Source organism: Psittacula echo (assembly GCF_963264785.1).
Source record: "Psittacula echo genome assembly, chromosome: Z".
NCBI classification, from domain to species: domain Eukaryota; kingdom Metazoa; phylum Chordata; class Aves; order Psittaciformes; family Psittacidae; genus Psittacula; species Psittacula echo.
In genome coordinates, this window is record NC_137742.1 from 78078052 (window position 1) to 78093477 (window position 15426).

The following is a 15426-nucleotide window of genomic DNA, read 5'->3' on the forward strand; positions in this document are numbered from 1 at the left end:
GTATGCTGGGGGTATTAATTCATGCCTTTTCACAAGCAGATTTTCTCATATATTTTGAGTAAATTGCAATCAAGAATTCATTACATTCATAAATTTTTTACTATGATTGTATCTCTGATATAAAATCTTTCTGTAACCCTCTTCAGTTTCCTAAAAGGAGACATGTTTATTGTCCATAACGAACTGGAAGATGGCTGGATGTGGGTTACAAACCTACGGACAGATGAGCAAGGTCTTATTGTGGAAGACCTGGTAGAAGAAGTGGTAAGTAATTTTTATGTTTAAATTTCTTAGATGAATTATTTTTTTTGGCAAAATAATATTTAAATAAACCTAAACTAGTGACAGTTAATTGCCAGTTTTTTAGTTATATACTTTTCTAAGCCTAGTAATTGGATCTGCTTGGTTTAAAATAGTATAACAAACCTGTAAACCTAATTCAGTATCAAAAAAGCTTATTCACATGTTGTCCACAGAGAAGTAAAATTGAATAGTACAGTAAATTCACTAGGCAGCTTACTAAGCTGTACTGTCCTGGTGAAAGATCTGTTACTCGTTTAATTGCATTTCTTCATATTTGCCAGAATGTAATTTTGCATTATGGTAGGTTTTTCTCTTTTTTTCTTAAAGATGAATTGTGGGTTAAAAATATATTTGGGCTTGTGTAGGCTTAGGAAGCTAATCAGGTGACCTGCAGATAATTCAGTTGCTGTAGGGGAACAAGTGGTTTAATGTACTTCAGAAGAAGAAAACAGCATTGCTTTAGAATCAGATATTTTTGATAATATTTTCCTGCATAATACCTGTGTTTTGCAGTGTTACCTGCAGCTAATCACAGATCTGTGTCAAGCTGTGAAAGGCTAAATTGATGTGGCAATTCTAGACTATTGAACTGTAGACCGATATATCAGTAGTTAAGTTAATCTTAAGAAAGCTGAGATTTTAAGTTACCACCTCTAAAGAAGGACTTGAAACATGACAAAAGCAATCTTCTGAAATAACATATTTTGATTGAGTTTCCACTTCGTGAATAAAGAGGAAATCTTCTTTTCATAGAACTGCAATAAGCCCTTTATTTCAGAAACGTCTTAGGCTTCTGATGTTTTTTTTTGCATAAGGTCTTAACCTATAAAGTTTGTTGTTTCGTTTTTGTTCTTTTTCTCTTAGCTGTACTGTTGTCATGCACTTAATATGTTAATTTTCTCATTAGGGAAGAGAAGAAGATCCACATGAAGGCAAAATGTAAGGATTTTGGTTTTGTTATTAAAAGCAATCATAAGTGTTTGTAGACTTCAGCTATGAAATTTCCCAGCTTTTGGGAAGGTGAACCAAAGACATTTGTTTTTTCATCTTAAGACTCTTTTCTATACTAGCTGCTGAAGATGCATGGATAATTAATATTAAAGAGTCCTGTAATAGGTATGTCTATTGCTAGTGTGTTTTGCAGTGTTGAGATTCTAGATGAGTCCCTGTATGATCACTTTCAGCCAAGATATGTTCAATGGAGTATTTGTCGAATATAGTGTTTGCCTTAGAGGTAGCCTTTACTGAGATCTGCACAACTCTAAATGCTGGAGAGAGAACAGAGTTCCAGTGAAAAAATTTTAGTGGATATTTACAGCTGGTTTTTTAATATTGAATGCAATTTTAAAAAATCAACTAAATGAAATAAATATTTTTTTTTAATATTGAATACACTCTAAGAATCAACAATGTATTGGTATGTCAAGCTGTTGATAGATTATTTTCAGTAGTAATTGTGAGTGGCAAAAGAAGGTTCAAAAAACTCCCAGTGGCTTTATTATTTCATCTGTCCTCCTATTTGCTTGCTATATTTTCACCTGCTGCTTTTTCTCTGTTGCCCAATTTGCAGTATCCAAGAGGCTGATGGCTGAAAAAGGCATTTCTCACTATCTTAATAGGAGAAAGAAAATCACTGGTGTATTTGTTGTTTGTTTACGTTTTGCTAGTGATCTGCTAGTCAGTTTGGCAGTAGGGATGCTTTCAAATGTAGGTGTTTTTATTTATTTGCAAACAAATTTGGTAACAGATGCTAGAAGCTTTGATATTATCTGTTCACAGTTATTTGTGCCACTCAGAGGAATCTCAGGGAGACCATAATTCTTTCAAGCATTCCAGTAGCCGGAAGTTATCCTCTAATTGTAGTATAGAAAGTGAAGTTAGATCTAAAGCTGCTTTCTGATACACAAAAAGGCTATATTTTAGCTTTCCTTTAAAGGACAGAACAAGCTATTAAGTCAATTTGTTAGTATAGTTGTCTCAGGCTGAAACTGGGCAGAGACTGCTGAACCTTTCTAGGGCACTGCTCTGATGCAGGACTCTGGGAAGGTATAAGGTGTGAGTTCAGCAGTATCCAACAGTAACAAAGCTAGGTTCTACTTCCACAGCTTCTGGCAAAATTCACTTAGATTTTTTTCTATATGGTCTTTAACCTTGTTTGAGCTTTGGATTTTATGGTTCAAGTAAATTGCTGTATGTGACTGACTTCAAATGATGCCTGTTAAATTATCTGCTGGTTAGACAGTTTGTTTTAATCTCTAAACACAGTTGGATTTGAATGTCAACTCCAAATGTTAGCCATTTTGATTGAAATTAATTTATTTACATACCTGTTACTGTTAGTTTTTTTCATGCTGTTGATAGAACAGAATCATAAGTAGCATAATCATTATCTCATCTATATGTATTAGGTCTTTTTAAATAAAGATTAATTCATAGGTGCCAGAACCTTGGATGTCACCAGAGCCAAAAAAAAAAAAGAAAAAAAAGAAAGCTGGTAGTCTTGCTTTCTAATTTTTCTCTTCATCTTTGTTAAGATGGTACCATGGGAAGATCTCCAAACAAGAGGCTTACAATTTGCTGATGACAGGTACTTGTATTTTTGATTGAAATACTGTCGTAGTAGTGGATTATTTTACTTATTGGTGTCTTCATCAAAATGCTGTGGAGAATATATGCTTTTATATACTTAAAGGAAATATATTGCAAACCTTTTTTAGCCCTTATAGAGGAACAATTTCTTCAAATGAACAATTTTTTCAAATAAAACCACCAAGATTTCTAACCCACATTGTTAAATAACATACTTTAAATATTAGAACAGGAGTTACTAATTTTTGAAAACTTGTTGTAAAACTTTTTTTGTATGCTTTTGTAAAGAGGTGGCAAAGATGTGGCTAGGCCACCACAGGTAAACCAGTTTGCATTAATTTCAACAATTTAGTGCTAGTTCATTGAGTTTGAGATTACTGTTGGGACTTAACTTACAGACTTTGCATTTCCTCAAGTGTGCAATTCTTGCTAATTTATGTGGAAATAGATTTGATGAGGGCTCATCTGTAGCTTCACTAAGAAAAGTAACGCTATTATGGTATCTTTTCAGTTGGTCAGGTGTGCAGTTTTCTTGTGAGGCCTTCAGATAATACACCTGGTGATTATTCACTTTATTTTCGGACCAGTGAAAATATTCAGCGTTTTAAAATATGTCCAACATCAAACAATCAGTTTATGATGGGAGGCAGATACTACAATAGGTAAGTTTTAGTAGTAAAATGAATTGTGTGTATTTTATACTTGTGTAAAGAACTTGTCTAATTTGCGCCTGATAATTATTTTCTGCTATGATCTTAAGACTGTAGTTTTCTTAATAGTATATTAACCATTTTCTCTAACTTGCTTCGTAGTTACTTGTAACTGAGCAAGTTCTTGAAGCTTGCAGAAGCCTGATTGTAGTTTGTTTATTTTGAAGTATTTTTCTTTCTTCTGCAAACCATTTTCTTCATGCTATAGATCATGGATTGTATGGATCATGTGAATCCATTAATTGTGGATCTGTAAGAGAGTGCTGTGTTGTCTTGGAAACTACTGTTGGTATTGATTATTTGAAAAGGGAAAATAAAATTAACATCTTTATCTGAGACATTCAGTAAAGTTTTCAAATAATAAAAATGGGTATTTACAAGAAAAGGGAAAAAATACCATAATGGTTTGGAAAAGTCATTAAATTGTGTTGTAATATATGTTTTGTACTTGGGTCAGAAGTACAAATCACTTTGTTTAGAGTGAGCAAACTTGGGATACATTTCTTTTGCCATTGGTACAAAAATACAGAAATTTGTACAAAAAGAAAAAGAAGTAACAAGAGATACGTTTCCCCTTTTGTGGGAGAAGCTATCAGTACAGATCAATTCTTGATCTTGCTTTTAGAGGAGTTGCAGATGCAAGACTTCTCAGTGGTGAAAACTTGCCTTCCTCTTTTAAAAGAGGCCATTACCTTGTCTCACAAAATCATCACTTTTCCAGACTTGCTCACCTAGAACCAGGGCATTCGTCATCCCAATAGAGAATTTCTCTCACTTCCAGCTTGGCTTCTGAGTGGGTAGAGATCCAGCAGCTGGTGTGTCTGAGGAAATGTCGAGGTCTCCTAACTAAGAAGTTCAGTGGACTTTTTCATATGACTTCAAATGGATGATGGTGTGAGGCTAAACAATTGGACCCTTATGAACCTTTGCATACCCCACACCCATGCTGCTTGAATACCTTCTACATTAATCAGTCTGGTCTCCAGACATCCTCATTGAAAACCAAGCTAGCTTCAGTGTCATTCTTACGTAAAGGTAAATGCTTTTTCGCCCGTTCTCTAGCTATGTGGCTTTTCAGGAGGCTGATAGGGTAGGAGACCCCCCCGAGGTGATGTCAAACAATCAGCAAATCAGTGGAACTCTTATTAGTTTCAAATGGTTTTGCAGCATTGAATAGTATACCTTCACAGAGTTATAACATAAAGTAAGTTATTACTTTAGAGTACAGTGCTGGATTCACTTGAGGCATGTATACAAATTACATTTATCTGAAGAAGATTTTTTCTATGGTATGGAAAACAAGATTGTAAAGTAGCAGTAAGTTATTACAAAGTCTTTTAGATTTTTATGTTTTGTTTATATTTTGGTACCTAGTTTGCAGAAATCTTCCTCAGTGTGAAGCAGAATCTGCATAGCTTTAAAAGGCTTCATTTCTGTTGTGTGTTCTGGAAAATTACTGCTATACTCATAGGCTCAAATTCTTCCAACTTAGTATATGCTGCAGCTTGGTAAACTTCCTGGAAGCGCAGACACGTAGTGAAGTATGCAAGATAATGAATTGCAAGATAATAAGGCCTCAAAATGAAGATGCTAACTGCCCAAAATCTGTAGATGGCAATAAATTAGAAGCAGAAAAAGAGCAAATAACTTTGTGGACTTTTCAGTTGTATTAGTTCATTTAAGAGGGACACTGTAAGAAAGAAATCTTTAAATATGTGATGACTAATGTGGTTTTGTTGTGTGGAATAAACGGAAGTGGTGGCTGAAGAACAACAAACACGGCATTAAATCCAGAACAGAGAAATACAAAGCATGAATTTATGCAAGCTAATGAAACTGTAAGCATTTCTTGGTGCTTATAAGAGATTGGTTTTTGTTGCTTATCTGAAAATGCAGTGTGTCTACCTTCAAGGTGAAAAATCCAGGTAGAAGAAGTGCTGCTGCTTGTTTAAATGCATCTGTTTAACAGTTTCTATTAACTATAAGCTTTTTTTATGTTAAGCTGCTTCCATAAATGCTCTCAAAATATCTCCTTTGAAATCTGATACTATTATTAGACTAAATAATCCCTGGTAGTAGAGTATTTTCAATATTCTTCTACAGTTTTTGTGATTGTAATTGAGGCAAAAGATAAAATGAAAGCAATCTGCTCTTTATTTTTCAGGGTATTGGTCTCAATAAATTGTAGACCAAGATTTTCTATGCAAAAGTAGGAAGCTGAAGACTAGGAAGGAAGCACAAAATGAAAGAAGTTTATTTTATTTTTTGGGTATTTGGAATATTCAGAGGTGGGACTGGAATCATGATAACCTATATATGCAATGGTGTATCTGCTTGTATTCCAGAATTATTCTGGATGATCATGGGGAAAGAGGCCCTGGGTGTATCTCAGGGTTTCATATTCTGTGCTGACTAGGAAGACTAATTTTTTCCAACCTGTGCCTTTTGCATGTGCTCCCACCACTCTCCATGTAAATCTATGTTAAAATTTCTGTGTGACCATCAGTCTGTGTTTGCAGTCTGTCATACAGAGGTCTGCTTTTATTATTTTGTTCTCTTGTATCAGCTCTGCAGGGCAGCCCACCTGAAGGTCTGAACGTACAGCACCCATGTTGCATACGTACTGGAGGAATTATCTTGACTATGTAACAAAGAAGTATTTTCCCATGGAATTTAGTAAAGCATTTAGCTTCTGTGATCTTTCTGTATTTATTTCACAGATAACAAATTAGTCTATTGATCATCTCCTACAATTTTACAGAAAAACTGCCAAAGCCATTTCTTGTTGCTTGTGCTGATTCTGGATGGGATGGAGTTAATTTTCTTTATATCAGCTAGCTCGTGCCATGATTCAGATTTGCGCCTAAAACTGTTGGTAACACACCAGTGTTTTGATTCTTGGTGAGCAGAGCTTGCACAGTGTTGAGGCTTTCTCTGTTTTCCAGAGAAGCTAATTGACCAAAGAGATAGTGCTCAGCAATAAAAAATGGAGGGGATGTTTCATCTTCCAAGGTGGGTGTTGCTCAGACTGTTTGGGCATCAGTCTGCTTGCGAGGGGTGATGAATGATTGCTTTTCAATCACTGATGTCCTTCCCCACCCTTCGCTTACTAAACTGTCTTTATCTTGACACACAGGTTTTGTCACATTTGCTTTTCCTGTTTTCTTCCCTGTCCTGGGGGCAAGGAATGAGCAAACACTGCAGGATGTTCAGCTGGTGGCAGGGGCCACCCCTCCATAGGCTTCTTCACATCCTCATCCTCCTTTTCTTGAGCTTAAATTGCAGAGCTTGACGTTCTGTGGAGGGGAATATCCTTCTGGCTGGTTTGGGCCAGCTGTCCTGCTGTGTCTACTCCCAGCTCCTTGCCCACCCCATCCACTGTGTGGCTCAGCAATAGTCAAAACACTGGTGTGCTGTCCACAAGGTGTTTCAGTCACACATCTAAAATGCAGCACTTTGTTTGCCACCATGAAGAGAATTAACTCCATCCCAGGCAGATCTTATACAGTTGTATTTTAGTGCCAGTTGTATTTTAGTGTCATGAGATGTCAGTCCAAAGATGAGCAATTGCTAGTGTATGGCTTTTACTGTGAGGATGGTGGAGCACTGGAAAAAGTTATCTGAAAGGTATGGGAGACTCCATCCTTGGAGATGCTCAGGATGTGACTGAGCAAGGGCTGCAGCAACCTGCCATTGTTGACCCTGCTTTGAACTGAGGGCTTGGGCCTGTTCAGCTGTCCTGACAGTAACTTCCATATGTGTTTCACAGTAGATTTCATGTAAGATAGCATTTATTGTTTCAGTCACGATTTTAGAACATATGGTAGGAAAAGCATACCAGGTCATTTCTCTGTCATTTTCTTCTCTATGCCTGTCTTGCCAAATTCAACAGGTAGCATTCACAAAAAACTAAAATTAGGGCTGGTTCTGATTCTGTCAAAGGCAATGATTAACATTGGCCCAATAGTTTATACAGTGAACAAACTTTCATGTTATCTTGGATTTAAGAGACAGCTCAATTTGAAAATTTAGTAGATGATTGGAATGTGTTGCTTAGTTCTGCTGCCTGGATTCTTTATTATTTGAAATGTGAACTGTTGGGATAATTCTCAATTCACTCTACGTGTTAAAAAAACCTGATACTGCTCATGATGGTGAGATACTTTTAAATCATGCAAGTAGCCAAGACTCAGAGAACCTAAGAAGCCAAACCTAACAGTGTGCTGAGCATTCTAAAGTTCTTAAAGTAACTATAATGTGGTATTGAGATCCATCTTTATTTCTGTTGAGATCCATTTTTATTTCTGTATATTAAAACGAGTTTAACATATTTACATTTTTTTTGATACATGCTTATTTATCCTTCCCTTTGTTGCATTTTTGTGCATTTTTGTTGTTGTCAGATGTTGAAGAAGGGTGTGATTCATTCCTGTCCCGTAGATAAGATTTTGGTCAGTCTGATTTCATGCTTGACGTTTTACATGTTGGATATCTCTGAATCACTTGCAGATTCACATTCTGTAGTGTACCTTGTCTGCCTCCAGGTACACTACAGAATGTGAGTCTGCAAGTGAGATACCTGGAATCTTTGTGTTTGCAGCGTTGAGTTGGTTCAGGCATTTGATCTGTCATAGTGTAAGGCAGTATATGAGTGTCCCTCTGAATCAAGTTCACTTGTGGGAGAGGAGGCCTGCAGAGCCAATCTGTTAGTCACTCCATGAAGGCATAAAGTCCTTGTATGTACTTTTGCCTACAAAAGAGTTTTCAAATACATTCCTCAGCCTATTTTAAAAAATTGGAAGAAATTAGGCACCTGCTCCTTATATTAAGGAACTCCTGATGGCATTTTCAACCAAGGAGGGAGAGGAGGCTTTGACAGTCAAGGTATGCTTGATTTGATGAGTGAGAAAAATAATAAAATGCTGTTTTATTTATTACAAGATGCTGGCAATAGCTGTGCAACATGCAAAATATAATGACTGAGTCAGTATTTTCTGTAGTGTGGTAAAGTTTAAATTTTTATGCAGAAAATGGCATGTGCAAATTGCATTTCAGTAAAAGTTGGAATTAATGACTTGATTTCAGTAATACTGAAAAAGAAGTATGTCATTCAGCATACTTAAAGCCAAAACTGTTTGTAGGAAAATGCATTATTTTGTCAAGCATGCATTAGTTTATAGCTCCATAATGAGAAAGAAAAGTGAGCATAGATGTCTTGCTAAAGCTTTATTTAAAATTTGAGATTATTTTTACAGTATCAGATATTGTTCCTGTGCTAGATACAACTAAGTCCAGTTGTAACATGCATAATATTGATGCATGCCTTATTTGCACACACAGCTAAGTATGCATGAAGTGAGAAGACACACTCAGCATGTTTGTTTTCTGCCTTTTTTTTTTGTTGCTGTTTTGCATACAAATGATTAATTTCTATAGATATTCATGCTGCTGTTCTTTATTACAGTATAGATCCCAGTAACTGCGAAAATAAGTTAGAGCAACTCAGATGCCTTGAATTTCAGCTTGTACCTGTCACTTCTCTCCTGAGGCTTCCAAAGGCAATTGCAGTCTGAATCTGGTGTTTAGAATGAATGCTTCCTGGTAGCATAGTGCTACTGATTGAGTGTTTAATTTAACCGGGTAGTTCAGTGATTTCCCAGTATAATCTGTATTTTCTTTTTCTGCTACAAGCCTTTTCTGTTTTTATATTTCCATCCTCCTAGAAAGAATTGCTCTGCACATGTGGTATCTCACATTCCTCTTCCCTAGTTACTCTAGGAGTCTGGAAATTATTGCCAATGAAATACCAATTTTCAGCTTGGCTGAAGAGCCGGTAAATGCACATGTGCTACTTGAGTGTGGAAAAAGCAGTGTCCTCATTTGGCATTTTAAGCAACAAATTGAAATGTTCTGCAGAGTTTAGAGTTAATACATTCTGAATACAGTTTTGTGAACTTTCTTGACTTCAGTATATTAGTAAATTCTCATTACTACAAAGGAGATTACAATGTTTAACACTTAATTTTATTAAAACTTTGTGGAAAAGTTTTTGGAGGTTGTATGGAAAAGCAGATTCTCAAATTGAGGGAAAACTAACCTGTTTAACATTTGAATCCTCTTTTTCATATTGAAACAGTATTGGTGACATCATTGAGCACTATAGAAAAGAACAGATTGTTGAAGGATATTACCTTAAAGATCCTGTTCCAATGCAGGTAAGATTTCATCTCTGGGCATTTGTTGTTGAAGACACAGACCTAATTATCTTCAAGGCAGTTTACAAACTGAATTACAATAATTGTAGTTAAATAGCATCATCTTCAGTTTTAATGTTTTCAGCTTGTGTGTTTCTTCTGATTTATCCTCAACTGTATTCACTTACCAAAGATTGTCTTGTCAACAGAAGAGATGGTAGGCTTTGCCTGTCCTCTGAGGTGCTCATCCTCTGCAGTGTGCCCCTAACTCTGGTACCTGGCTCAACCATGCAGTGCCTTAGTCCTATGTTAGGAGAAAGCAGGCTGCCCTCCTGTCTTCTGTGTCCAGGATTTTTCTTCTGCCAGAGGAAACTTATATGCACACAAAAGCTTCAGGGATGATGCCAAGCTTTTTCTGGAGTGTTCTTACCCCAGAGTAGATGTTCGTCATAGGAGAGGCCACCAGTGATAAGCGCACCACATCATCTAGTTTTTAATAAGCTTATAGCTATAAAGCTATTTATGTATATACATGTATACATACAAAGTATACCTGTGTATTTTGTTCTTTTCCCAAACTTTCTTGTTTCAGTGGTTAGAAACAGGAAAAGTTAGAATGGCCTTTGATTTCCTCCCTAAATAGAGTTACAGTCAGTTCATAGTCCTTTGTGAGATCTGTCATATTAATACAAGAATATTTCCTGTATTTTCTCTTAGTCAGCTCACTAAGCTAACCATTTCAAAGCTGATCCTGTCTTTGTAATGTTCTCATAGTTGTCCTGCTGCCACGAGTTTTGGTGCTAGTGTACCTTTCTTGAATGTGATTGGCAAGAACAGTTGAGAGTACCATTACCATGGGTAATTCCCTTTTTCTCTGGAAGGTGCTTAACAGAAATATCCTAGAATAGCTATCACTTCTGTGGTGGGTTGACCCTGGCAAGTAGCTAAGGACCCACACCTTTACCTGCGCCCTCCCTTCTCCTGCAGGCAAAAGCAAAAAACTCCTAAGTTGAAATTAATACAGTTTAATAAGCGAAGGAAGGAAGAAGTGGTGGGGGTGATGCAAAGGTGATCATTCACCACTTCCCACAATCAGGCTGATGCTCAGCCAGTCTCTGAGGAAGACAACCACACACAGTTTTATTGCTTATTATGATGTTTTATGACAGGGAATATCCCCTGGATCAGTTGGCGTCAGCTGTCCTAGCTCTGTCCACTCCCAGCATCTTGTTATTTTAATCTTTCCTGAACTGCGAATTGTGTTGTGTCATCAGTACTTCGCACTTTTTTACTGCTGTTAACTTGCACTTGGTAATGTAGTTGGGCAAACGTGAATCCTGAGACTGCTCCTTGAAAATCTTCACTACTAACTTTTCCCATGCTCCATCATTCCTCTTGAATCATGGCAATGATTTATTTCATTTTAACTTTTTGCATATGCACTTACGATTCCTGTATTACTAATCTCTGCATTAGCTAGTTTTCCATGTGAAACTACTTCAGATTCTTTTAACCTATTCAGCTATATCTGTGACCTTTTTCATAAAAAAATTAGTGGTAGGAAGTACAATTTATGTTCAGCTTTGTGTTATCTCACTTCCACATACTACCATGATCTATGTTTTTGAGGGAAAAACAACCATGCAAAAGTGTTGCTATACCTTTAGGGCCAGTCTGGTTGACTTCTGTCTAATATGGAATTTACTTATAAATATTTCCTTCTAGATCTGTTATGTGCACTGTTCCTTGTGTAGTTATGTTTTGGAGACAATCTTGAGCTCACATCTGGATGTTGCTTCTATTGTAGGTCCTGTAATTTGTGCTAGCATTACCAAAGTATTTTTTGTCTTACTTTTGTCATGTTGTCCAAAATCATAATTCCTGTAGGTGCAAAGAAAGAAGAAAAGTAGAATATTTAGTATGAGCCTGTTCATCTTGATGCTGTTCTCACTGCTTGACAGTTTCTTTTCATGTTTTCTTATGGCTAAAGAACTTTTGCTGATCAGCTTACTCAGTGAAGTCAAACTTGGCTTTCGGCCATTCTTATCCACTACTTGAGTTTTCAGATCCTGTAATTTTCGGTGTGAGTTTATCCTTTTTCAGTTTCCTGTTTCTGTTTTCTTTTGTCTTGGGTTCTACTCAATTAGGACATTAGGAGTTCTAATGAGATTAATGAGGGACTGTGCAATGTTGAGTCACTTTTAATTGTGATCTACACCATTCTTGGTGCTTCAGAGTTTATCCATGATTACTCAGTCCCAAAATCTTTGGTAGAAGACAGAGCCTTAAAGACTGGCATAAATGTGAGAGAAATGGCAGTGAAAGATGCTGCTTTTTATTTAATATGAAAAAGACACATTGTTCCTTTGTAGAAGTTGATCTTTATTCAGAATTTTGTTCTTCTATCGTAATTGTGGAAATATGGAAATAGTTAAATTTCTAGCATGAAAAATTATATTGCTTTATTAGAATGCATGAGAGAACAATAGTAGTGAGTTAGTAGCATTCAAGAAGATGATCCTGGTTGCAGCTACATAGTATGCAATTTTTTCTGAGCTTAAAATATTTTTTTCTTACATGTTTACCAGCACCAAGAACAAGTGCTTAATGATACCGTGGATGGAAAAGAAATCTATAATACAATTCGTCGGAAAACAAAGGATGCCTTTTATAAAAATATTATCAAAAAAGGTTATCTTCTCAAAAAAAGTGAGTTATATTTACTTCTACAGATATTTTTATTTTTTTTTCTAAAATGCATATATGGGTCATAGAATATCTCAAGTTGGAAGGGACACATAAGGATCATTAGCTAAAATGTTATAAATCTGTACATTTGTTGGAGAGTGCAGCTGGTTAAATTTTGTTATTCCAAGTTACATGTTTTAAATCTTAAATTTAAAATGTATATTCTGCTGTACAAGATACATAATGACTTTTTTAGGATGCTAATGTTGACACAGTCAACATAACATCTAATAAATAGGTGAAAAGCTGACTGCTTGACTCATCTCAATATAACCCTGAAGAACTGCCATTGAGCAAGTCTTTGATGTTCTTAAGAGGCTAATCCCTTACTAAGTGCTATATTTCTACCTTTTTAAAAATTAACATTGATGGAAGCACAAAAGCTATCAGTAATAAGATTTCTGCAAATGACAGAGACCATAACTAGAAAGATAAGTTACAGATAGTAATCTGGATAGTGACCAAGAGTGAGAAAGAAGGTATGATTTTACATACAGAATCATAGAATGAAATAGCCAAATATAAAGTAAATAAAATGTAAAATAAAATATAGCCAAATATAAATGAGATATTCAAAAAACCAAACCACTCCAAACTGTAAACCCTCTGAACAGGACAAGGAGAGCATCTCTTCTATTGAGAAGGCTCATTTTGAGAGAAGGTGTAGAGGGATGTCAATAGAGTAAGGAATCAAATAAGAATTAATTGAAAACCTTTAGCTAGAAGTGATAATGAGATACTGTAAATGTGCAAACTGGATTGCAGTATAGGTGTAGGTAGATGCACATAGAACTGCATACAGAACAAATTAAAAAAAATCACTCTGGCCTCTGGGAGACAGGGTAATAAGTGGATGTCAGATTTGTCTTTTCAAAACAGTGCCAGTACTCGTTTCTTGAAGCACAAGGTGAATTTTTTATTACTAAAGTATAAAATTAAGGCTAAAAGCTTTTTCTAAATGGGACTGTGACTTAGCACATTCATTTCAGAGGGTACCTAATCCATTGCAGAATGGATTCAGAAACCATTTTCTCTGAAACTAGTGGAACCATACAAATCAAGTGTGGTTTTGTCTGGGCAATGGTTCTGATTTAAGTTTCTTTATAACATATTCCCATTTCTGTTCTTCAGACGTGCTGTTTTAAGGTACTGTGATGCAGTCTGTTAAACGCTGGTCAGAGTTTAGAAGTAACTTTTGTCAGGAGTCTCTATCTTAATTAAAATTGTAACTGTGTAGATGCAGTCTTAATGCTCAGTAACTCGCTATTCATAGTAGCTCATATGCACTTGCTTGATCCTGTTGAAATCAGTGAAAATGTTTAGAGAACCTTTTACAACTCTACCTGCATCTGTGAAAAGGGTCTAGTTTTAGCCGTGTGTTGCATGAAATTGTGTATGTATAATGATACTGTAACTTAAGTGCGATTACCTGTACATTGTTCTTCTGTTAACAATTTGACAAAAGCTTTGCTGCCCTGTTCTTTCACTTATAAAATATACATTTTCTTCTAAACAATATCATAACTTATTTTGTTTGACTCTGTCTTCTACAGGTAAAGGAAAGAGATGGAAAAACTTGTACTTCATATTAGAGGGAAATGATGCCCAGCTTATTTATTTTGAAAGTGAAAAACGAGCCACAAAACCCAAAGGACTAATAGACCTTAGCGTGTGTTCCGTCTATGGAGTACACGACAGTTTGTTTGGCAGGTAGGACACTTTTAATTCTCCTGTGTGCAGCAGGTGAGTTGACTGATAGTTTGAAGCATGTGCAAGACATGGGCAGTATGTTGCTAGCAGGCCAATAGCCCTGGCTAGCATTGTGGCTCTTGGTTCACACCAACAGTCTGTAGTTGATGTGGGTTGCCAGAACATATGTAGGCAGATGTAGCTGAAGAACAGTAACTTGTTTAGCCTGGCAACTCGATTGCTAGTCACTATGTATAAACACAACTACATATAGTTATAAATTTTAGAATTTAGTCTTAAAGTTTTATTGTGAAATAAAATGTGATGATGATTTGAGCTTTTTACATTGTCATTTTTGAATATTGAGGGCATTAATTGTTCCATGTTTCTTTTTACAGACATTAGAGGTTATGAACTGAGAGTTTTAGTCCTTTTGAACCAGGAATTGACAAGATAAAGAGTTTTGTCAATTCAGAAAAAGCTACATTCTTTTGATAGGATTTGAAAGCTAACTTGGTTGGATGGAGTCTGTAAGGGCTTTTCTGTTTAAGAACAAGTACTTTTGTTGGATTAGACCAGCTCAATAGTAAGCTAGTTCTTATAAGTCAACATCCTTAGAAGTTGTTTTTGCACAATTACTATATTCTCAGATAATTTTCACATCAAGGCTTATTGACTGTAAGATTTTTATATTCAAAATATGCCAACTACAAGGGATGTGATTATCAGCAAGGAAGCTGAGAATCAAAAATCTTCTGGATATAATTTTTAATTAAGGGTATACATATGTGTTCATTGGTAGTTATAAAAAAACCTCTACCATCCTATATTAAATTGTCTTACTGAAAAAATAAGTATACTTACTCCTACAAGTATTAGATAGTAAGTCTGGTTATCTCACAGATATTAATGTTTATTTTAAAATGGTACGTAATCAACTTCTAGTTATTTTTGTGAGCAAACTTCAAGACAAATGCTTCAACTCAGTGGCATTTCTTAAGCTGCAAAGACTGGTGCTTTTGTTTGATCTCATCTGGTGTTTTTTACTCTTTTCTGATAATTTTGAAAAAAAATCTGTTGAACTAATGGAATGAGGAGCATAGATAGAGACTACCAGAAAAGTAAGGAAAAAAATACTAATACTTTCCTTGTGTAAGGTGACAATTGTGCAGGAGGCTTTGGTGTGTATTGTA

At 35.8% G+C, this 15426-nt stretch overlaps 1 protein-coding gene across 1 annotated transcript in view; it reads left to right on the forward strand.

Moving 5' to 3' along the window:
- RASA1 (RAS p21 protein activator 1) overlaps nt 1-15426 on the forward strand; it is a 57365-nt gene that overhangs the window by 20972 nt on the left and 20967 nt on the right. Inside the window, exons 5-11 of the mRNA XM_080636948.1 lie at nt 147-264; nt 1211-1242; nt 2838-2890; nt 3404-3554; nt 9739-9817; nt 12385-12505; nt 14098-14254. Coding sequence (XP_080493074.1) covers nt 147-264; nt 1211-1242; nt 2838-2890; nt 3404-3554; nt 9739-9817; nt 12385-12505; nt 14098-14254 — 711 coding nt within the window. The remainder of the gene's footprint in view (nt 1-146; nt 265-1210; nt 1243-2837; nt 2891-3403; nt 3555-9738; nt 9818-12384; nt 12506-14097; nt 14255-15426) is intronic.